The sequence below is a fragment of the Canis lupus genome, chromosome 34 (genome assembly GCF_011100685.1).
Source record: "Canis lupus familiaris isolate Mischka breed German Shepherd chromosome 34, alternate assembly UU_Cfam_GSD_1.0, whole genome shotgun sequence".
In the NCBI taxonomy this organism is placed as follows: Eukaryota; Metazoa; Chordata; class Mammalia; order Carnivora; family Canidae; genus Canis; species Canis lupus.
Genome location: NC_049255.1, coordinates 34,678,772 through 34,702,444, shown reverse-complemented (window position 1 = coordinate 34,702,444; position 23,673 = coordinate 34,678,772). Strand labels below are relative to the sequence as shown.

The 23,673-nt window shown below is 46.4% G+C and overlaps 2 protein-coding genes and 1 long non-coding RNA gene across 12 annotated transcripts in view; 2 read left to right on the top strand and 1 right to left on the bottom strand.

Annotated features, from left to right (window-relative positions):
- LOC119867525 (leucine rich repeat containing 31) overlaps positions 1–3,213 on the top strand; it is a 28,112-nt gene extending 24,899 nt beyond the window's left edge. Inside the window, exon 8 of one of the 4 annotated variants that reach the window (XM_038583853.1) lies at positions 506–3,213. In XM_038583853.1, the coding sequence (XP_038439781.1) occupies positions 506–837 (332 nt within the window). In that variant the 3' untranslated portion in view covers positions 838–3,213. The remainder of the gene's footprint in view (positions 1–505) is intronic. The other 3 variants (XM_038583851.1, XM_038583852.1, XM_038583854.1) reach the window with 3 other exon arrangements.
- Positions 2,913–23,221, bottom strand: LRRIQ4 (leucine rich repeats and IQ motif containing 4). 7 transcript variants are annotated; one of them, XM_038583847.1, is made up of 7 exons: positions 23,040–23,220; positions 17,205–17,553; positions 15,752–16,795; positions 11,083–11,256; positions 9,403–9,541; positions 8,156–8,304; positions 2,913–3,200 (listed from the first exon to the last, which is right to left on the bottom strand). In XM_038583847.1, exons 2-7 carry the CDS (start codon positions 17,205–17,207, stop codon positions 3,048–3,050), a joined length of 1,662 nt encoding a protein of 553 aa, XP_038439775.1. In that variant the 5' UTR covers positions 17,208–17,553; positions 23,040–23,220; the 3' UTR covers positions 2,913–3,047. The 7 variants fall into 7 exon arrangements, with proteins under 7 accessions (XP_038439775.1, XP_038439772.1, XP_038439774.1 ...); XM_038583844.1 differs by having other exon boundaries at positions 8,156–8,352; positions 23,040–23,219; XM_038583848.1 differs by lacking the exon at positions 2,913–3,200 and adding an exon at positions 5,444–5,735 and having other exon boundaries at positions 8,156–8,352; positions 23,040–23,219.
- LOC119867526 lies at positions 3,500–7,453 on the top strand. The gene is made up of 3 exons (XR_005383990.1): positions 3,500–4,485; positions 4,695–4,807; positions 5,281–7,453. It is a non-coding gene; the product is annotated as an uncharacterized LOC119867526 (long non-coding RNA).
- Positions 23,222–23,673: the final 452 nt, after the last annotated feature.

Genomic DNA, 23,673 nt, shown 5'->3' with positions numbered 1-23,673 from the left:
GGAGAAGTGTCCTATGAACTGGAGGTCCCTAAGGTGACTTAGAAATCACCCAGGTGTATCTTGCACGTGAAAGGTGCTCAGTTAAATACTTGCTGAATGAAGAATGGTGGAGTGAGCAGTGGACAATTCAACAGCATCAAACAGCAAGAGGACCTTTGACAAATGGTCCTCGGTTAAAGCCAGCGAGCCACCACTCCCCACATTGAATTAGAGTCTGCAGGCAGGGCTGGGAACTCTAGTGGAGCCAAGAGCAGAAACTTGACAAAAAAGATATTCTTTGGGGTGGGATTTGGAAAGGAAAAAAACAGTCCTCAAGCTGTACGTGGGCTTGGGTCCTAAAGTGACTTCAGACATCCTGGATAAAGCTGCTAGCCAGTAACAAATCCTTAGGAACCACCAGTCTTGTCATCACTAATCTTGGAACTACTGTGTTACTGGAAGCGGCAAACAGCCACTGGGGAAAGTGTCCTCGTATTTTAGCATTCGGTGTCATTTTATTTTTCAGCATCGGTGATACAGGCGGGTCATCTGGCCAAGCTGCAGAAGCTCGACCTGAGCTATAACGACAGCATCTGTGATGCAGGATGGGCCATCTTCTGCCAAAACGTGGGGTTCCTCAAAGAGCTAAGCGAGCTGGATATCAGCCTTCGGCCCTCAACCTCCCGGGATTGCGGACGCTGGTTTAGACACTTGTTACATGCTGTCGCCAAACTTTCCAAGATCACTGAGATAGGCCTGAAAAGATGGATCCTCCCCACCTCACAGGAGGAAGAACTAGAACATTTTCAGCAAGATCACAGAGGCAGCATTCACTTTGACCTGGGCGAGGGTCAGTAGGGTGGCCTCCCAAGGCGTCACTACGCTATAGGAAAAAACATGAATGAGATGCATTCATTCAGTGTAATCAGAGTGTCAGCTTCTGGGCTGTTTGGTTGGCCCCATGTTACAAAAGCGTTGTAAAGGGACGCCTGGGTGGCTCAGTGGTTGAGTGTCTGCCTTTGACTCAGGGTGTGATCCTGCAGTCCTGGGATCGAGTCCCACATCAGGCTCCCTGCATAGAGCCTCCTTCTTCCTCTGCCTGTGTCTCTGCCTCTCTCTCTGTATCTCTCATGAACAAGTAAATAAAATCTTAAAAAAAAAAAGTGTTGTAAATATGTATCTAGTAATCTAAGCACGATTTTACTCTCTAATGACAAGGATGCCCTGCCTCCATGGACTTCCATTTATTTTGGATGTATAGTTCACTCACCGTGTAGAAGGCCTGCCAAAAATGTTTAGATTTTGGTAATACGTTTCCTTTTTTTTCTTGCCCTGGAATTTTCTGCCTCTTTTTTCCTACATGATAAATGTTCTAAATATAAGTGTGAGTGAGTGTGTATGTGTGTGAAATTCTAATGTGAAAGGCACTAGCTATGACAGTTTCACACTATCTTTACTATTATATGTGTCTTAATATGATCTATGTGCATTTGTAGCAGCAAGCATACCTTTCCACGGTTTATTGTTTTATGTTCTGGTGCTTTTTATCTGAGATATAAACCATGAACACTAGAAATGGTCACAGATATCTGCATCTTGGTAAAAAAAGTGGTCAAAAATATTGAAACCCAGTATCAAAAACACATCTTATTAAAATAAAGTAAAATTTCTATTATTAAAATAAGGGAACATTACCCTCTGGGCATTTTTTTGGCATGGAATATTCTCTGTAAAACCTATCTGATTTATTAAGGTCTTTGTCTTGCTCTAAGTGATTTTAGAAATTTTGGGTTATCTGTTGCAGGAGCATGAAACTCATTGCACAGCAGAAATGTTTGCTCACACATTTCTATTCTTTTTTTTTTTTTACACATTTCTATTCTGACACACTTTGGGCAAATTATGTTTGGTTTCTTGTTGCTACACTGGTAATTTATATTGCAATCGTTGCTTGAACGATACGTAGGATTTGAAATTAATATTACTCCAAAAGAAGGTCATCAGGATGAGGAACTTTTGGGTCATGTAGATGGGGTTGTTTTAGGGAATTGTGGTATTCTTCATTCTCTGGGCATTCCCATGAATTCCATGAGCACCTATGCTCTTGTGTTTATATGACATAGGCAAAATCTATGAACAACTAACCAAAAACCAGAAACAGACCAATATCCTTCAGTGGGTGAATGATTAAACTATGGAACTAGGCAATACTGCTCAGCAACAAATTGATGCATGTGACAATGTGGATGGACTTTGAGTTATGCTGAGTTAAAAAGCCAATCCCCAAAGGCTACACATATTAGATTCCATTTATATGACTTCCCTGAAATAACGAAATTATAGAGCTGGGGAAAAAAGGTTAGGGACCGGGAGATGGGGTAGATGGTAGGTGTGACTAAAAGGAGTAGCACAGGGAGACTTGCGTTGGTTACGTAAAGCTACATGTGGCAAAACTGCATTGAACTACACACACACACACACACAAAGTGTTCCTACAACTGATGGGATCTGAAAAAGCCCAGTCGATGGCACCAATGTAAATTTTCTGGTTTTGGTATTGTCTTAGAGTCATGCAAGATGTCAACGCTGAGGGAGAGCGAAGGGTGCACGAACCTCCCTGTCCATTTCTTTGGATATTTTTGTGAGTCTCTATTTCAAAATGTAAAGTTTTCGGGGTACCTGGCTGGCTCAGTCAGAAGAGCATAGGAGTCTTGATCTCGGGGTCATGAGGTCAAGCCTCACGTTGGTGGTAGAGGTTACTAAAATAAAGTTTTAAAGTAGACAGGATCAACCTCCACTTACCTATCACAGGCATCTACAATTTTCAACTCATGGCCCGTCTTGTTTCATTTGGGTCCCTCACACTTACCTCTCCCTGATATTTTTCTGCCACTGTTCCCAGGTATCGTATCATTTTAGCCGTAAAGAGTTCATTCAATAAAGTAAGAGTCTTTATTTTTAGACATAATCATGATTCTATGAATAATTTCAGCGTGGTAGGCATCTTCACTCCTACATATTTTGCCTTCTTAATCCAACAGGGTTCATTATCTCAATTCATTACAGAATTATCTCTTTTTTTTCTTTACAGGTTTTCCTTTTGCATCTTTTTCCCCTTTCTTATCTTTTGGAGAATTCTTTCCTTTCTTTAGCAGTCTTTGCAGTTCTTCAAATATCCCCAGTCCTTTCCGGACCATTGTTCCACGCCACCACGCCTGAATCTGAAGACAAGATAAACCCAAACAGTGTCAGTCGTCAGTTGGTATCCCTCCAGACTGGGGATGGCTATCTCTTCGTTCTGGTATGTAGTTTTAAAGATGTGGAGGATATAATATCATCAGAACTCTACACCTTATTTTCTCTCCCTATCTGAATTGGCCAGTCATTCTGGCAAATGTAAAAAGGAAAACAAGTTAAAAAAAAAAAATTCAGGGACGCCTGGGTGGTTGAGCCTGTGCCTTTGGCTCAGGGCAAGGTCCTGGAGTCCCAGGCTTCCTGCATGGAGCCTGCTTCTCCCTCTGCCCGTGCCTCTGTCTCTGTCTCTGTCTCTGTCTCTCTCTCTCTCATGAATAAATAAATAAAATCGTTTAAAAAAAAAATTCAGTGCTTTTATGTCCCAGGCACTGTTCTAGACATTTAGGAAACAGCAGCTAAATGCCAATGTCACTGCCCTCACACTGCCGCCAAAGGAGACAATAAATACAGGAATTTATGATCTGCTAGATGGTGGTAAATGGCACAGAGACAACAGGGCACAGTAAGGGGATGAGGAGGGCTTGTACCTGCCTTTCCTCTTGTCACTGGACTGCTGGGCCGGCCCCTCACTCCTTCAGAGATCCTGTTCCCTCCTACATGCTCAGAAGCGTCCCTCCTCTAGTGCTAGGCTCTGAGCCTTTTGGTGCCTCCCCCACTTCTCTCAGAATAAAAGCTCAAGTCCTTAGGAGGGGCGTCACAAGGCCGTCTGTGATCTGCTCCCTGACCTCCTAACTACTCCCTCGCCTTGCTCACTCTGCTCCAGCTGTGCAGGCCTGCTCACAGCTGGACACACCCAGCACGACCCCAGCTCACGGCCTCTGCTTTTGCTGCTGCTTCTGCTCAGAACACTCCTCCCAGCATCCAGATGGCTTAACCTCCAGTTCTTCAAGTGTTGGCTCAATTGGCACGGCTGCAGACTGGATTGTGTCCCCTCACCTCCAACTCCTATTAAAAGCCCCCGCCCCTAATGTGATTGTATTTGGAGAGGGACCTTTGGGAGGTAACTAGGCTGAGATGTGATCATGAAGGTGGGGTCCTCCTGATGGGTTCAGGGCCCTCATGAGAGGCACCAGATAACTCACTCTGTCTCTCTGTCCTGTGAGGGCACAGCAAGAAGACAGCCGTGTGCAAGGCAGAAAGAGCTCTCACCAGAGATGGACCATGCTGCCGCCCTAATCCTGGCCTTCTAGCCTCGAGGACTGGGAGAGAGTTTCTGTTGTTGAGCCACCCAGGCTACGGTACACTGTTAGGGTAGGCTGAGCTGCCTACACCAGTCATTTCCCAAGGAGGCCTATCCCAACTACCTCATTTAATCAAATCCCCCCAACCCCCAGCACCACCACCACACACACACATACACAACTTCTGGCAATCTCAATTCCCCTTAGCTTGAACTTTTTTCCAACACCACTTATCACTTTCTAACAGACTCTGTAATTTTATGTTTTATATCTTCTCAGGTTCTTATTTCCATCACACTGGACCCTAAGGAACGTGAGGACAGAAAAATTTGCTTTGTTCACTTATGTATTTCCACAGCCTACGACAGTGCCTGGCACATAGTGGAAGCTCAGTGAGCATTTGCTGAATGAATGCACAAATGAATGAATGAGGTGGGCGGGGCATGCTGTTTTACAGAAGGGGGATCAAGGGCAGGTATGAGGATATTTGGACAGGGACTAAGTGAGGGCTGGGAGTCTCGTCCATATCGAGGGGATGCAGCTCTGGGCAGAGGGAGGAGCAGCAGGCTTGGGCCTTGGGAAAACACCCAGGATCCCTCTGTGCCGTGAAAATGGGATAGAGGAGATGATGGGGAGTAGAGCCGCCACAAGTGATTTCAGGTGGTGGTTTTCCAGGGGAACAGAATCGCCCTCTAGAGGCGTTCTAGACAGTTACAGGGCTTTTTGTTGCCTTAAGGGTAGGCAGTCTTCAACTGTGGGACAGGACCCGAGTCCATAAAGACTTTCCCAGGGGGTGCACGCGTGGGTAGTTTGGAGGCAATCTATTTCCAGAGCTCCACCTGCTCTATGCACCCCTTCCTACCAGGTGTCTGCCTAGGAACACAGCTGCTGGCTCTCCACGCCTGCCTCGGCCTCCGCAGCTGCCTCTCTGGCACACCTCTCAGCCACCTGAATCTGACTAGGGTGTGTTTTGCCCTGGACTCCAAAAACCTCTGGGACACCACAAAGAAGAGACAATACAAAATAGTAGTATTGAAAACAAAACCAGACAAACAAGAACAACAAAAAACACAAATACAGAGAACTGTTGTTTCTCAGAGGGGAGGTGGGTGTGGGGGTGCGTGGAATAGGGGAGGAAGGCTGAAGGGCTGAAGAGGTACAAACTTCCAGCTATAAAGTAAGTAAGTCATGGAGATGAAAAGTTCAGGACAGGGAATGTAGTCAGCAATATTGTAATAACATTGTGTGTGGCAGATGGGGACGACGCTTGCGGTGAGCACCGTGGAATGCATAGAATCATCAAATCAATATGTTGTGCACCTGAAATTAATATAAAATTGTATGTCAATTCGATTTCAAAAACAGAAGACTGGTAGTATTGACGTTGGCCGTAGGGACTAGGTAACCTGATTCTTTTGTAAGGCAAGTGGTTCCCAAGCTCTTTGCCTTCAAGAAAATGGAAAGACCAGTTGATTTGCCCACTAAGAGCCTGCCATGTGATTTGGGGGGGATGCAAATCTGAAGAAGTTCAGAGACGTGTGAACATTACCATTTAAAACAAAATCATAGAGGCGCGCGCACACACACACACACACACACAAGCTGCTTCCATTCTTGTCAACTTCTCTATGTAAACAAGGCTTCTCAGGGCTTCATCTGTAAAAAACGAAATACAGGAACAGAACCAATGTCAATTCTGTCTCGTTCCAGCAACAGGTAGTGTTTATGCAGGGATATAGAACCTACGTGGGAAGGTCTCCCACTTGTATATGTCACTCCCAAATCCTATAGGCCAAAGAATTAAATATCAAAATATATAATGGATTTTATAGTGTTTTGGTCAGTTTTCTAGTACTAATAATTGTAATATGACTCAATCCAGGACATTAAAAAACCCTATGGTTACAGAAAAAAAATTCTAATCTTAAAACTTCATTTGTATAAATATTTTTGTTGCCTGAAAGCATGAAAGGTGATCTATAAATGACTTAAAATAATATATATAAAACATTAAGCTCAATTCTTGGGGGAAAGTGAAGTAGAAATACATGCTCAAGAATAAAAAAGAAATGATTATAACATTTCTGCCTATATAGGGACGTCTGGGTGGCTCAGTCCATTAGGCGTCCGACTGGTGATTTCAGCTCAGGTCATGAGTTCATGGGTTCAGTGGGACTGAGCCCCTCCTCGGCCTCCGTGCCCAGCGTGGAGTCTTCTTGAGATTCTCTCTCCCTCTTCCCCTGCCCCTCTCCCACTCAGCACACATATGCGCGCGCACTCTCTCGAATAAATCTTAAAAAAATTTCTGCCTGTAAAATAAGACCTTGCTCAAGTATTTTGTATCAAATCATAAGGGTATTTAGATTCCATTGGGGACATTTAAAATAATTGATTTAAAAGCTTTATTTTAAGATGTCAATATTGAAAACTCAAGGAAAAGTAAATCCTTTGCAATGTTTAAACTTAGTGGCAAAAGGATTAAAACACCAATTTTAAAATGTGCAAGAGTGTACGTGGTTTTTCAAAATCTTTTTACGCATTTTAGGAAGTATCCAAAAAGTATTATTTTCCTTTTTCCAGTGTTGCCACTCCTGAGTATATACATATTAAAATAAGTGTTTTAAGATAAATTACTTTCCTTTTTTTCTTTATATCACAGCGCTGTCCTTATTTTCATTTATTAAAATTATGGGTTTTGGTTTAATTTCAGGAGAGTAAAGAAGGTATCACATACTATTTACCATAAAAGAGGGTGTTAGGTTTGATATGGTTGAGGGCCATTGATAGGTGAGGGTCTTGCAAACCAAAGACTGTTCAGCTAAAAAAAATCATGGATTTCAGTAGAGTAGTGAAAAGATCCCACCTAAGTTTTAACAGCATGGGGCTGACTGCTACGTGGAAGTACAGTAAGGCTAGCAGGTGTGGAAGTGGGGATACCGGTTAGAGGACTAAGGCCATCAGGGTGGGGGACCATGGGGGCTTGGACCAGCCGAATAAAGAATATTGAATACTGACTGAAGTGGGGCCTGGCCTGGCCTATCTGGGGGTATCCTAATTGTATCCATGGGTGAGGTGGGCAAAGAGGAAATGACAAGTTTCTTTGCTCCTCCTCCTTTTTTTTTTTTTTTTTTTTTAGGATTTTATTTTTTCATTCATGAGAGATACAGAGAGAGGAGAGAGAGAGAGGCAGAGACACAGGCAGAGGGAGAAGCAGGCTCCTTGCTGGGAGCCTGATGTGGGACTTGATCCCTGGGCTGAGGGCAGCTCAGCTCAACCACTGAGCCACCCAAGCATCCCGCTCACCCTCCTTTTTAAAGGCTTTTTGCCTCCTGACCCTAGTTAGTGGCAGAGCAGAACTCTGGTCTCTATACCGCTGCTCCATAAAGACTTTCACTTCTAATTTTTTAGCCTTAGTGACTTTGTGAATATAAACTTTTCAGTCCAGTGAATAGTCCGAGAATCTTAGGCTGTTTTGGGATCCTGAGGTTTGGGGTTCTTTTGCCTGTTTGTTGTCTTATCTGACAAAGAGATGAAGGACAAAAAGGCAAAAAGGCTAAGATGAGGTTCAAAGATCCCCTTGCTTAATTCGGAGTAGATGAAGGAAGTAGAGTCGCTGCTCTCAATGAGGACGACGTAGAGATGTGTGAAGCGCAGCCCCGGAACAGTCTGTGATATGTTTACCCCTGACCCCTCTCCACAGCAACTGTGAATGCGTTATCCAGAATTTTTGCTGATTTTACCTTTGTTGCCATTATTTTCTTGTTTCTTTTTATCTTCAAGTATGTCCATATAGCCTGACTGCCTTCAATGCACACTTCTTTTGGGGGGTCTTCCATGGGATTGTCCATCAGTGTCAAAACCTTGAGGTTCACCAGGTTATCCAAATTCTCTGGAAGACAGGTGATCAAGTTGTCCTCAAGCAGTAATTCTTTCAAAGCTGAAACAATTTTTGAATGACAGATTTATCTTAAGAAGAAGCAAAGTTTCTCTGCCTCTCTCTCTGTGTGTCTCTCATGAATAAATAACATCTTTAAAAAAAAAAAAGAAGAAGAAGCAAAGTTAAAACATGCATTCTTTAGTCCAGTTACTTTGAAATGTTTGTTTCCTGCTGTGTCATGTATCAAAAGACACAGATTTAATGAGGTAAGCCAAGGTCTCTTCCCTCTAACAATTCAGATTGTTGGAGCCAGTGTATATATTAGAGACAGAAATAGAGCACACACCAAAAAAATCTCACAGCGTTTCATTCCTCCAGGGACCAAGGACAGGAAAAAAATGTATGGTCAGGAGCATCACATGCCCACCCCTCAACTCTAATCTATGGCAAAAAAAAAAAAAAACAAAACAAAAAAAACAAAAAAACAAAACAAAACAAAACAAAACAAAAAAACATTTTATTTGGTCCCACCAGAAGCTCAGCAAAAGGCTGGTAGGTGGATGGATGGATTGATGCATGTACAAATAAAGAATGGTTTAACCTAGTGTCAAATGTTTGGGTGTTTAAATATGAATCATATGTGATTTTTCATGCCAGTCCCACAGCTCCAGAAGTACCCCCCGCCCCTTGCTGACTTCACCACTCTAGGTCAACACTTTTCATTTTATTCAAGTGACTTAGTGACCTAACGCAAATTTGCTCTAGGACCCCCGGCTCCAAACTCTGGCAGGTAGTAGGTAGGCAGAAAAGGACTGTTGGTGGCATAATGACTGTAAGGAGGAATGCTGATTTTCTCTGCAGTTGCTCTTTCCTTCTCCCTTCAGTTCCAAATAAACAATCTAACTGCCTTCCTGAGGTTCTTACCTGTATCAGGCACCTGGCCTTCCCTGTCTCACTAGTGAGACCTGCGAGGAGGTAATGGGGGTAGGGCTAAGCTCTCTGAACATTGAGATTAGTCTTGAGTGAACCAAGGAAGTGGGAAATGCTTCAACATGAGAAATGCTGGCCTCGCACTCCTCTAGGCTGAGGATCTCTACTGAGATTCCTTACCTTGTGCCTGGCAAATGGAATTTGGAAGTTTCTTAAGCCAGTTGTGGCGGCAGTCAAGAATTTCCAGGTTAGGCATTGATCCCAAAGATGTGGGCAGGTACTCCAGATGATTGTTCTCCACATACAACTCTTTAAGACTCTGAAAAACATAGGAGTAGACCATAATGATCCTTACATTGATAAAAGAATTAAGAAAACCAGACTCACTGGTGAGTTCCCATGCTCTTTCAATGGGGATAGTGAGCATTGGGTCAACGACGAAACTAAGAACCATCATCAAAACATAAAATTATTTTTGGGTAAAACCATTGGATGTGGTTCCCATTTATGCAGGGAAAAGAAAACACGGGAATCTCATGTTTGTTTCACAAGAACTTTACAGAAAAATAACTGTGATAATTTATATCATTTGCTCCCCTTCAATAGCTAATTAGCAGCAGCAGTTGCTGTAGGACTAAAAGTGCATCAAGTATCAATCTAACACTGTCCAGGTGGAAGTAGCCAAAATGTGCAAACGAATTAGTTATTTTCAAATCCACTGGGCAAAAATGTAATGTTTGCATCTCACCCTAAGCTTTCAGAGAGTGTTCCGTGGCGTATCAAGGAGCCAGATGATAAGAATTCTGAACCCAGGGCAAAGCAGTGGAGAATCAGGAATAGGACATCTGTGTCACAGGTGAGAAGTACCCATGCCATACATGCTGTCGCTCAGCTCCACAACTGGGGCTCATGTTGTGGCCCACACCTACTTTAACATTAGTAAGAGCGCAGTACAACAAATATGGGGAAAAAAATCTCAGTTCTTTAAAGTATGCATACATTAAGACACAGGGGTATGGCTACTTTGAATGAAGTTATCCTGTTGCTTTGTTAGGATTTAGCACGGAGCTGCGTGTGGGCCCATCTCCATAGGATCCTGGGACCGTGTTAAACCCTGATTTGCCCACCATCATACAGGGAGGGAGGTCACATTGACCCATCCAGAATGCAGACCCCTAGCCATATCACCTGTAGGATACTTTAACTTAAAAAATAGTACAATTTTCAGGGGCCTCTTACAAAAGGTAGAAATCAAATGGAAAGTGATAGGGCTCAATTTCCTTTTTTTTTTTTTTTCAGGTTTTTTTTTTAATTTTTATTTTTTTTGCTAATTCCCAGGTTTTATTTATTTATTTATTTATTTATTTATTTATTTATTTATTTATTTTTATTGGAGTTCAATTTGCCAACATATAGCATAAGACCCAGTACTCATCCCATCAAGTGCCCCCTTCAGTGCCCGTCACCCAGTCACCCCCACCCCCGCCCACCTCCCCTTCCACCACCCCTTGTTCATTTCCCAGAGTTAGGAGTCTCTCATGTGCTGTCTCCCTTTCTGATATTTCCCACTCATTTTTTCTCCTTTTCCTTTTATTTAGGGCTCAATTTCTGCAAATAAAACATGCCAAACTGCACAGCGGAGAGGAGTATGGCATGGCATAGCCTCTTGGCTATGTTCTTTGCATATGCATCCAGGGGTTCAGGAAAACAGTGCTAGAATGACTGGCTGTTTGGGGCTGGAAATCTAATATGGAGGATTCCCTCAAGCCTCTGGGGATGCCACCGTGTTTTCTCAGTATCAGCCAACTTAAAGAATCAGTAGGCATGGACTTCTTTGCTTACTCATTTGGGGAGGCTTACCTGTAGTTTGCTAATGTGTTCTGGAATATAGGTGAGCTTCATTCCCTGGTCTTGCCCAATGTATAATTTCTCTAAAGACTCTAAAGAAAGGATTTCTTCTGGAAACGAAGGGAACTGATTTCCTGTTAATCCAAGCATCTTCAGCTTTGAAAGTGAGCTGAAGTCTGAAGGTAACTAGAAGTATTCCAAAAAGATAAGTTTCAGGTCAAGATTATTTTGAACAATAAGACAATAAATGGAGTTTTTAGTTTTGAGGCCAATTGATAAACCTACAGTAGAGCAATTTAGCAATTCCTACGGATGAGAAGTTGGCACAAATACTTGCGTATAGAGTATTTGTATTTGTAGATCTAAAGTCTGGAGTCCCACTCTTTCCCCAAGCCCCTCTGCTCTTCACTTCAGGCATTGCTTTAAACTGAAGCAATTTTAAACCTATTGCAAACTTTTGAACCGTGGTGCAGCAAATGCTTGACACTACTGAAAAAGTGCTGAGGTTATCAGAGTAATACCCCAACTGTAATATTGATAAGTTCAGTTATTGGAACTGATCCAATCTAGTAACATTACCTCTCACCCCAAAAGGCTTTAAGTCAGCAATTTATAAACTTCAGCTGAAATCTTAGTTGGATGCAAACAATGAAGACGATCATGATTTTATCTTACCATATTCTCCCCGCCAGCAAATAATGAGGCTTATGGACCCTCTGTAGGTATCAGGGAGGCATTTCCTAGACTCCCAGACTGCCAGGCTTGGCACGTCTTACAAAGGTCGTCTATTCTAATCCTTTAATAGGATGGTTGAACATATTCCACACATGCTAGCCATGCAGCACACATTTAAACAGCACCTCCTGGAATGCAAAGCTCATTACTTGGATGGAGACCTCTAATTATCAGATTTTCTTCTTTTGTCAAGCCAAAAATCTGTGTCACTATTATGTTCACCTATTGGTCTCTTTCTGGCCATCTGGAACCACACGGAAAAATCTCATTCTTAAAATATGTGATAGTCTCCCTATTGATTATGTTGCAGAGACACCTATTTTCTTTCCTTTTTTTTTTTTTTGAGACACCTATTTTCTTGTAGAAAAATAAAACACAGTTATAGATCTCGACAGCTTCTTAACTCACTTTGAACCACCTTCTTTTATGAGGCTTTACTTCTAATGGGGAAATCTATTCCCCACAGTTCCCTGTCCCAGCCCTGGTATCTCCCCTACCCATTCCTCTCTTCTTCATGAAAATGGTGACACTTCAGCTTAGCCTCACCTCTCCATAGATGGGGCGGGGAAGGTTGGAAACATAATTGGGGAGCAGCTCAAAAGAAAGCTCCCTAAAGTGATAACAGTAAGTCTCACCCATCTGCAATCTTTCATACGGTATTTTTCTCTTTATTGTGTAGGAGGAGGGCTCGTTTTCCTAAAAGCGCTCTAAAATGTTTATAGTTTTATTTATTTTTTAATCAGAGGAAGTCAACCGCTAGAGAAACTGATATTTAAGCTTTCCTTCTTGGCTATTTCAAAATTCTTCATCAGGCACTTAGATCCCTTTAACACACAGCATCTGCATCAGTGCCGTCCAAAATAATAGGATAAAGTTTTTCAATCTAACCCCTTCATTATAACCTAGTAACGTCCCTCTTACTGCTGTTCAGTTAGCTCATAAGTATAGCTTTTCTTTTTCAAAGCACATTGAATGTTCAAAGTTTCTTTTTCCCCCGGATGTTCAAGATCTAGTAATTAATCCCATCACAGTCACATTAAAGTATAGTGGAAAATAAATCCAGATGTACAGAAAACCTATAGAGAGTTAAATCAGGACAGTCAGTATGGATGCCCTAAATTTGAGCGACAGTCATTTTGAGCATAAGTTAAATGTCCTTTAACAGACATGTACCATACAAATAAAATCTATGTAGATACACACTGAAGTCAGCTACTTTTGCATACACCTAGAAAAAGCTACTGGCGAAGAGCAAGAAATCCATCAGGTAAGTCTTTGGGGTAGGAGAGGTAAGGAGCTGGCTTAAAAGCCATGTGTCATTATACAGAGAAATGCACTGGGAGGTAACTGGAAAGATTAACTGTAATAGGACTTGAGAAAAGAAGACCCAAAACCACAAAAATATCATCATAAGACCTGAATGTTTGTTTTAAAAAAAAAAAAAAAAACCTGAAGAATAACAAGCAATGGTACCCAGAGATCTTCACATCCTATATAATAATGTTGAAAACGTCCACATTTCAGTACGGTTTGACTAGTGGTAAAACCTGGTATTGGGTGATGCTTACCTTTGTGAAGGCACCATCTGTGTGTGATTCCCTCCTCTATTCTGATCTCTTACAATGTCTCACAGGAAAGAATTAGGTTCAGGACTCAATAGGAATCAAGTCAATGTGCTATTCTTCCCAAGGGCACTTTATATTTTGAGCCTTTCGCTCTCAACGTGGAATGACAGACTTTGTCCACTGTAAAAGGAATTTCTTACCATGGTGGTGGAATAGCTGGGGGTGGGGGTGGGCAGAGGGCCTCTAATAAATTTCTAAAATCCCCCAAAATGGGTTGCTACCTAAGTAAAGATCAAGCCCCAGATTCTCTTCCTAAATCCTAAATCACCATCAAAACAATTACTTCCTTAAAGGCAGTTTTAAAATTATAGAACTAGGACAAACAGCAGCACTGCCCCCCCATCAAAGTTCTAAATTCAAAATTGAGTAAGAGATTAAACAAAAACTAAAACACCCCCGAAGAACCTTTAAGGCCTAGGACTAGTAGAAAGTATGGGGAGCATAGGAGATCAGTGTCCATTGCCAGGAAAAGCAGACCTATTACTTGATTATGATTGTGGATTTCCAAATCTCTTGATTTCTACCTCTACAGTTGTCTTTTGCTCTTAACAGGACTTTTCTTTTAATTTTCAAATATTAAAAATAAAGAAGCGAACACATGTGTATGCACCACCCAAATCTTTTGTTCATAAACAAAATGTGTGTCAACTATACTCCAATAAAAAGATTTTTTTAAAGATTTTATTTATTTATTCATAAGAAACACAGAGAAAGAGGCAGAAACACAGGCAGAGGGAGAAGCAGCCTCCATGCAGGGAGCCCGACGTGGGACTCGATCCAGAGTCTCCAGGATCAGGCCCTGGGCCGAAGGCGGCACCAAACCGCTGAGCCACCCAGGCTGCCCTAAAAAGAATTTTTAAATAAAAGGAAATGCTGCAATTAAAACGGAGTCCCTTGGGCAGCCCTGATGGCTCAGCGGTTTAGCGCCACCTTCAGCCCAGGGTGTGATCCTGGAGACCCGGGATGGAGTCCCACGTCGGGCTCCCTGCATGGAGCCTGCTTCTCCCTCTGCCTGTGTTTCTGCCTCTGTGTGTGTGTGTGTGTGTGTCTCTCATGAATAAATAAATAAAATCTTTAACATAAATAAATAAATAAATAAATAAATAAATAAATAAACAAACAAACAAACAAACCTGAGCCCCCTGTCATCCCCTCCTCACTTCCTTGACTTTCTTCCTCTTCCCAGAGGCAGCCACTACTAAGAAGTTAGTGAGGTTTTTTCCTAGTTCATATGTTATTCTTTTATTATATATATAAATATCCACAAACTATGTGTTGTGTGTGCATGTATGTAGTTTTGTGTGATTAAGAGTTTATAAGTGGGGACGCCTGGGTGGCTCAGTGGTTGAGCGCCTGCCTTCCGCTCCGGGCATGATCCTGGGATCCTGGGGTCCTGGGATTGAGTCCCGCATCGGGCTCCCCGCATGGAGCCTGCTTCTCCCTCTGCCTGTATTTCTGCCTCCCTCTCTCTCTCTGTGTCTCTCATGAATAAATAAAATCTTAAAAAAAAAAGACTATAAATAGTGGCAGGTTCTGCAATTTGTTGTCTGCGTTCCTAACAAACACCACAATTTCGAGGTTTATCTGCACAGGCACATATTGCACCGGGTCACTTAAATGACTGTGTAGATTTTTAATTTTAGGAGTGTAGCGGCAGCTTTTCGCCCACTGCTCCGCTGACCTTGAGACTGTCTTCCAGGCTCCCTGTCAACGTCCCTATGATGGACATTTTTGAACAGGGCCTCCCTGCACAACCTGCGAGGGGGCTTCTCTAGGGACGAGGCTGTTTTTGCAGTTCACCGTGAGTGGAAGATTAGATGCCTTTAGGATGTGGTGGGGTCAGGAAAGAGACAAGAAAGAAAGAAAAGAAAAGAAAAGAAAAGAAAGAAAAGAAAAGAAAAGAAAATAAAAGAAGAAGAAAGAAGAATAAGAAGAAGAAGAAAGAAGAAGAAGCCGACGCACACTCTCCTAACCTAATCCACTCCATCCGCCCCCTCCCCTCCCTCCCCTCCACCTCCCCTCCCCTCCCCCACCCTCCCACCCCCTACACCACCATCGACTCACCTAACCGAACATCCATACAGCAAATCCCAAAGAAAGAAAAGAAAAGAAAAGAAAGAAAATCTGCCTCCTAAGGAGGAATCCCGGTTGAGGGGCGCAGGATGGTTCCGAATGCAGACTCCGGGGCGCAGCAGCTCCGGGATGGGAGGGCTGTGTCTGTGCCCCGCCAGGTGGGTGAGCCCCCCCTGCACCCCCAGCTCCCCACGTGGCACCGAGGACGGTGTCCCCCCCCCCCCACCACCATGCAGCCAGCATCGCACCTGCCGTATTCTATTGTCGTCCAGCGCCAGCACCTGCAGGTGCCTGAGCGCGCAGAGCTCGGCGGGGCCGCGCTCCAGGTGGTTCTGGCTGAGGTCCAGGAGGCGCAGGTGGACCAGCCGCCGGAAGGAGCGCCGCAGCGCCCGCAGGCCCGTGTCGCGCAGGTACAGCAGGTGCACGGAGCTCCACCTGCACACGAGGCGCGGCAGCCTCTCCAGGTGGTTGCCGCTCAGCCCCACCTCGGTCAGCGCGGCGAGCTGGGCCAGGCCGCGCGGCAGGGAGCGCAGCCGGTTGCGGGACAGATCCAGCACGGCCAGCCCGGCGCAGAGGCCCAGCGCCTCGGGCAGGCCGGCCAGGCCGTTGTCGGCCACGTAGAACTTCTGCAGCCTCGCCAGGTTGCCAATCTCCTCGGGGATGGCGGTGAGCTGGTTCTCATCCAGGTCGATGATCTCCAGGTTGCAGAGGACACAGAGCTCCGGGGGGAAGACTGCAAACTGGTTGTGCCCCAGGTAGATCTCCCGCAGTTGGGTCTGGTTCACGATTTCCTTGGGCAGAGACCTCAGGTGGTTGCCGGTCAGGCCGAGCAGCTCGAGGTGGTGCAGGAGTTTGCAGAGGACGTTGGGGATCTCCCCCAGGTGCGTGTGGTAGAGGCGCAGCTCCCGCAGCCTGCGCAGGCCGCCCAGGACGGGAAGGGACGAGGACAGCAGCGGGTTGTGGCTCAGGTCCAGGCCCTCCAGGCTGCCCAGCCTGCCCAGCTCTGGGCAGAGCTTGCCCAGCCTGTTCTTGTTCAGGTAGAGAATCCGGAGGTTCTTTAAGTGCTGAATATCCTGCGGGATCTCCTCGATCTGGTTGTTTTCCAGATGCACTTCTTCTAATTCTTCTAAGTCTGTGATCTCCCGTGGAACAGTAGTCAAGCTCTGACTGGAGGCATCAATGAAAAATGTCCTATCGGAGGCCTGTTGCGGATCGTTTTTCCGATGAATTTTAAATGCCTGTCCTCCTGATTTTGTCATGTCCTCTGACATGAAGTCAAATATATTCAAAATCTGAAATATTGTGAAAAGAAAAGAAAAAAAATCCGTTTACTTGCCATGAGACTCCATATCCTTAAGAGAGAGAAAACCTAAGTTCAGCTGATTGGATCTAGGCCTTGACATTCTAACACAGCATGAAATGTCGGTTTTTGAAACCCATAAAACATTATATGTTAATGAATTGAATTTAAATAAAATTTAAAAAAAGAGAAATGTAGGTTTCTGTGTTTCGTGTCAGATGAATTCAGGCATAGACACCTCCTAACAGGCTGACTTCTATGAAAAGAAAAATATTGTCTTAGTTTTTTCACATCCCTATCTTGATTCTCTTTCCAGGTGGAACATAGACGGTTGCAAAGAAGAAAAAAATAAAAATAAAAATAAAATTTAAAAAAAGAAGGTTGCAAAGAAGTACTCTTACCATAAACACTGAGAGAACATTAGGGAAAAAAACCCCAATAGTTTAAAATATTGCATTTTTTCTTGAAGCCACAGAGGGCTGTGGAATTAAACTCTAGAGATGGACTCTCCCTTCCTAAGTAGAGCCCAGCGGGTACTTTCATGCCTGGTGGCGTTTTCAACTTTGGGGACTGGCAGGCAGAGAAGACGCACAGGCAGAGGAACTTCTGAGATAAAGAGAAACCAGCCAAACTGTCCAAAGCCGTGCACGAATGGCGTGGTGGACGAGCACGGAAGAACCCGAAATGCAGATCTGGCTCTCCTCGGCTGCCTGGGGCTGACTCAGTGGCCCAGGAGAAGCTGCAGACCAGCTGAAAGAGCAGAGAGACATCCTGTCTTCTCGTGGTCCTAGATCCCTAAGCCTAGCGTCTTTGGCTTGCTCTCTAGGATGGGGCTTTCCTGCTGCAGCACTAGGCCTCTCCTCCCACACAGAGGCCCAGGCCCTAGACCAAGGGCTGTGCTTCCAGCCCCACACTTAATATTATTGCGCCTTGCAACACAACAGTATGTGGTTTAGATCCTCGTTGCTCTATGCCTAGCCTCCAACAGAGCTCTGGGACAGGGTTGCTCTCTGTTATTTAAAGAAAGAAAAAAACTGGGACACCTTGGTGGCTCAGCGGTGTGATCTGGGGGTTCCCGGATTGAGTCCCGCATCGAGCTTCCCGCAGGGAGCCTCCTTCTCCCTCTGCTCGTGTCTCTGCCTCTGTGTGTGTGTGTGTCTCTCTCATGAATAAATAAATAAAATCTCAAAAAAAAAAAAAAAAGCTTAACATTGATTAAATTACATCTTGAATGAACTGTCTCTGACATTTGTCATTTGATCATTAGATTGACTTACTACTGTCCAGTCCTGTAGGGTCAAATTTCCAGTGTCCTAAATATCAAACTACTGACAATGCTGAAGACTGCTAGACCATCCACAGTGTACAGACCAAGGCCACGGTAGAAATGAAAATAGACAACACTCAGGACACTATACCCTCTTAGCTTAACTTCAATTAATGTGTGTAATCCTCACTAGAACCCTAAGAAGCAGGCACCATTACGACCTCTGCTTTACAGATACAGAAACTAACCAAATGGTCTTTTCTCAGGACATAGTAGGAAGTGGCGGCAGGAGCATAGAATTTCTCCTTAACCTCACTGAAGATATTTTTTTTTAATTTATTTATTTATGATAGTCACAGAGAGAGAGAGAGGCAAAGACATAGGCAGAGGGAGAAGCAGGCTCCATGCACCGGGAGCCTGATGCGGGATTCGATCCTGGGTCTCCAGGATCGCACCCTGGGCCAAAGGCAGGAGCCAAACCGCTGCGCCACCCAGGGATCCCCTCACTGAAGATATTAACGTTTGTTTACAAGAATGGTTTTTATTAAAATCAGTCTTGGGTGCGAGCATTCAAGCTTGATTTTCTTCTGTGGCCTTCCAGCAGAGTCAGCTGGGGGAAGATTGCTGCGGACTGGCCATCTGATTAGCGTTAACACAAGTGCGTCTGGGCTTCCAGACCCATAAAATGAATTATTTCTCCTAACATTCATCTGGTACCACGATGAGACCTGACTAGAATGTCTGAACGTGTGTGTACATATGTTATCTCGCCAGAATCATATAGCCCACATGTGTCTGGAACCAATTTGATGGCCTCTGAAAGCTATATATATTGTATATCCATTAGCAGACTTAATAAAAGGAGGTTGTAAAGTCAGATTTGCAACAGCCTGGCCAGTTATTCAGCCTCAGTAAATAAGAACAGAGGAGATGGGTTCCTTATCGGCTATATTTTTTTCATAAGGATTGCTACTGCAAAAAAAAAAAAAAAAAAAGGATTGCTACCACAACCCGGTCAGATTAACCTGTTACAACCCAATATTACTGCAGAATTTCTAAGTGTAATGACTGTTGTGTCATTTCAAGGAGCCAGGGTTTGGGTAGTTTAATAATTAACCCTTTTTTGTGTGATTTTTGATGCCTGAGAAAACCATTTAAGAAAATGATCATCCCTCTCACATTTATATCAAGTGTTGGTGGACATTTGTTTCCAAGTCTGATTAGACACCAACTGGATAGATAAAATTAGGGTCCTGAGGTTAGCATGACTCCCTGATTAGCATAAATAACCACTTCTAGTCAAAATAATTTCAAGATTTTACTTAAAGCTCCACCTGGTTGATCTTCTCCCTCTGACACAGACAAGCCGAAAAACTCCATACGCCCAGGACCGGAGAACCATGTAATGGTCATGGGAACACCCTTTGCTTTGATAAAAATGTCTGGGAGACTAAAATCCTAGGAAAGAGGCTTAAGTCTCCTCTCAGGTAATACTGAGGCTGAGTGGAAAACTTTTATGCAAGCAAATTTCGGTTTTTAGCAGGGGTGTGGGAAAGTCTAAACGGCTCAACCAATAATAAAGGCAGATTCTGGGTGTGATGTTGTGAGACAGCAATAAATATGTATTTGGTCTTTTGTCCCCAAGTTCTTGATACAAGAGCTTCTAAATCCTTTGGTATTTTCTGAGGGGTTGGAGAAGAGGGCCTTTTGCTCTTCCTACTAAGCCCCAACCAAGCACACCCGAGTCCTTTTAACTCGGTCACTCTCCTGCGGCCCCAGAGAGCCTCCCGGAGCCGGGCCAGGGCCAGAGGGAGACCCACGGGTCGAGGCGAGTGGAACGTTCGGGGCTGGAGGTTGAGTTAATCCCCAGTGGCCAGTGATTTAGGCCAGCGTGGTGGCCTCGGAAGGGAACCTCTAGAAATCCCCCAGACGGCGGGGCTGGGAGGGCCTTGGGGCCTTGAGCACATCAAGGAGGCCTGCGCCCTCTCCCCACGGGCGGCTCTTCCACTTGAGGGTTCCTGACTCGTAGGTTTTAGAACACAGTTCTGAGTTCTGGAAACCGTTAAGGCAAATGACTGAACCTCAGGAGGGAGCTGCGGGAGCCCCTGACTTGTAGGGCCTGGTGACCGGCACCCCAAGTGGCAGCAGCCCTGGGGGACTGAGCCCTCCCACTGGAGGGTCTGTGCCCACTCGGGGTGCAGAGGCCTCAGGGCGCCCACTCGGGGTCCGCAGAGGCCTCAGGGCCCACTCGGGGTGCAGGATCTCAGGACACCCACTCGGGGTGCAAGGCCTCAGGGTGCCCTCTCGGGGTCTGCAGAGGCCTCAGGACGCCCACTCGGGGTGCAGGACCTCAGGACGCCCACTCGGGGTGCAAGGACTCAGGGTGCCCACTCGGGGTCTGCAGAGGCCTCAGGACGCCCACTCGGGGTGCAAGGCCTCAGGGTGCCCTCTCGGGGTGCAGCGCCTCAGGGCCCACTCGGGGTGCAGCACCTCAGGGCGCCCTTGGTTCGCTGTGCTCAGAGCCGCGGGCGGGGAAGCTCCGCAGTCTGGCCGCGAAGCCGCAGCGCCGCCCCGAGCCTCTGTCCCCGAGCACCCAGGCCAGTGACCCTGGAGAGGGGCTCGGCCCGACCCCTGAGCTTGGGCTGCTCCGGGCGCCCCCTGCCCCCCTTGTCCCCAAACTATGCATCTCAACGAGCCTCCCAGGACTTGTCTTCTTTCAATAGACTCGAAATGGCATTTTACCCCGCTTCAGAAACGTTTCTGCCCCTCATTCCTCCACGTGCACCCCCAAACTATAGATCTAGTCATTCACAGGCAAAGCTCTTCTTTCCCCCCTTTTAGAATGTGGTTTTGCAAACTGCTGCGGGATGAGCACCGGTGAGGCGCTGACCGCTGGCGGACTGTCTCGGCTCCTCAGACCAGAAGGACTAAGCTTCTCGACCACTGGGTCCCCCTCTATCCGTCCCCTCTATCCGTCCCCGCCCAGCTTTTCCATGACACGACTTTCTCCGCCACAAGCCGCCGAGACACCCAGCAGGAATCCACCAGGGCTCTGCTGGGCCTGGCACCTGCCAGCGGCTTAGCTGGGGAAAATAGCCAAGGGGCCTGTTAGACACTGATTCTCCTGGATTCTTTTAGGTTCTAGCTCCATGTCAGCGGGAAACCACTTACCTAGACCCTATTGTGTTTCCTCAAGACAGGACTTCCTTAGATTATAATGAAACCTCATGCTGTTGGCTTTTTAAAAAGTTACAATAAAAGAAACATTTAAAAAATATTTCTGGGTCTTCTATAAAACCATAGTCCAAGACCTGTCTATTAAGTTACTTATATAAAGATACAACTACTGGGCAGCCCGGGTGGCTCTGTGGTTTAGGGCCTGCCTTCGGCCCAGGGCGTGATCCTGCAGACCTGGAATCGAGTCCGGCGTCGGGCTCCCTGCTTCTCCCTCTGCCTGTGTCTCTGCGCCTCTCTCTGTGTCTCTCATGAGTGAATAAATAAAATCTTAAAAAAAAAAAAAAAAAGATACAACAACTAAAGTTTCCTACTATAAGGTGCCAGAGAAATGTAAATGCTGTCTTATGGAAAAATGAGGATGGGGGATTCATGGGGGGGTGCTCAGTGGTTCAGCGCCTGCCTTTGGCCCAGGGTGTGATCCTGGAGTCCTGGGATCAAGTCCCGCATCAGGCTCCCTGCATGGAGCCTGCTTCTCCCTCTGCCTGCGTGTGCGTGTGTGTGTGTTTATCATGAATAAATAAATAAAATATTAAAAAAAAAAGAAGAATGGGGACCGTACACCCTCATGTATTCCCTTCGGTTCTGACTTCAGGACGGCTGAGAGTCCAGTTAGACCTCCACTCTGGGTTCTTGACACATAAGCCCCCAGTGAATCCACTGAAGTTTCCTGGAAGCCAGCTCAGCAACCGGTCTCCCCGACCTCCCTACCTACCCCCAGCCGGTGATTCTCAAGGGGAGAATTTAAAAAAAAAAAAAAAAAAAATTTTTTTTTTTTAAATTACATCTCTCCTCCATCTGGAAATCATTGGGTTAATGAAAAATGTACTGATGGAAATGAGTTGTACAGGGGGGCATTTCTTTTTCTTTTTCTTTTTCTTTTTTTTTTTTTTTTTGACCATCCTATTTGGTCTGCATTTGGACACAGAGGGGGTAGCTCTGTGCCAACACGGCTCCGCTGTAGGAGAACAGTGCTTCAAGGGCCGTGTGACGGTTGAAAGCAGGTGGCCCTGTTTGTTGGTCACCCTCTGGAGCAAAGTGCTTGGTGCCTCTTGCTCGCTTAGAGCACCGCTCCTTTCCCCTGGGGCAGCAACGAATAAATCCTGAGCCCTTCTTGACTTTCCTCTACTCAACTCCAAATCCCCTGAGGGTGCTTGGGGCGCTGGGTGCTGGGGGGGGGGTGCCCCCGCTCATGCTCTAGTGTTCCAAGCTACCCTCCGCTTTGTCGGTAGCACATGGGGTAAATGAAAACAGTATTTTCTAGTCATGTTCAGCCTGAAATGATTCAGGTGAGGCTTGAAAGGCTACGCAGGGTGTCAAGAGACCCCTGGCTCGCGGGGCGCGGCCCCTGGGCAGCGGGTGCCAAGGACAGAGGTCCGGGCCCTTGGGGTCTCCACCTCTGACTGGGGGCAGAAGCCTCCGGGCTTCCCTTGCGGGCCTTCCCTTCTGCTTCTCAACGCCTTCCTGTGGCCGGCGGCCCCGAACCCAAGCCCCTTCCTTCCCTCCTCCCTCCTGCGCTCCCACCCGCGCCCTGTAAGGACGGCTGGGCTGGTCCCCAAGTCCAGCCTCGCTGGGCCTCTCTGGGGGCGCAGGTGCAGCGGCCTCAGCCCGCCGCCCCCTTCCATCTGCACCTGCGGCCCCGGGGGGGGGGGGGGGCTCCCACACCTGCCAGCCGGGCTCCTCGGGACGCACCGGGCCCCACCTGCGCCCACCTCGGGGCTGGACATCCAAGTACCTGCGCGTCCCGGCTGCGCCCCGCTGTGCCGCCCTGGGGTGCGGGAGGGGGGAGATCGCTGGGGCGGGTCCGGGAGCCTCCTCCTCCAGGAAGCCTCCTCCTCCAGGAAGGCCTCCCTGACGCGCCGCCCTCCGCGAGGCTCCCTTAGCCCCCGCCCCCTCCGAGCCGGCGCTGCCCGCTGGGCCCCGCAGGGACCTGCACACTTTGGGGAGGACGCTGTGTCATAATCGTCTTTGTAGCCCCGGCCCCGGGCCCCCGGCCGTGCCCCCCAAGCCTCAGGAACGTATTTTCTCTGTTTTGTTTTGTTTTTTGCTTTTTTTTTTTTAAGATTTTATTTATTCATTCATGAGACACAGAAGGAGAGAGGCAGAGCCGCAGCCTCCATGCAGGGAGCCCGACGCGGGGCTCGACCCCCGGTCCCCAGGTTCACGCCCGGGCCGCCGTCCCCTGCGGTCTTCGTCCGGGCCTGGGGCACCTGCAGGCGGTCGGCGTGGGCGAGGAACCCCCCAGGCCTCGGGGCCTGACCGCCACCGCGGGCCGCGGGCTGCAGGGGGCGCTCGGGAGCCGCGTGGTCGCAGCCCCGGCGGGCGGCCTGGGGCGCGCAGGCGCATGCGCGCGGTCGCCATGACAACGC

Bases quoted from the DNA above. Each gene is read 5' to 3' on its own strand.
- LRRIQ4 (XM_038583844.1), bottom strand. The intron at 9,542-11,082 runs GTAAGCCTCCCC...TATGTTTTTCAG, and splicing joins AACACATTAGCAAACTACAG to AGTCTTAAAGAGTTGTATGT. The intron at 3,201-8,155 runs GTAAAATCAGCA...TCTTGTCTTCAG, and splicing joins AGAAAATAATGGCAACAAAG to ATTCAGGCGTGGTGGCGTGG.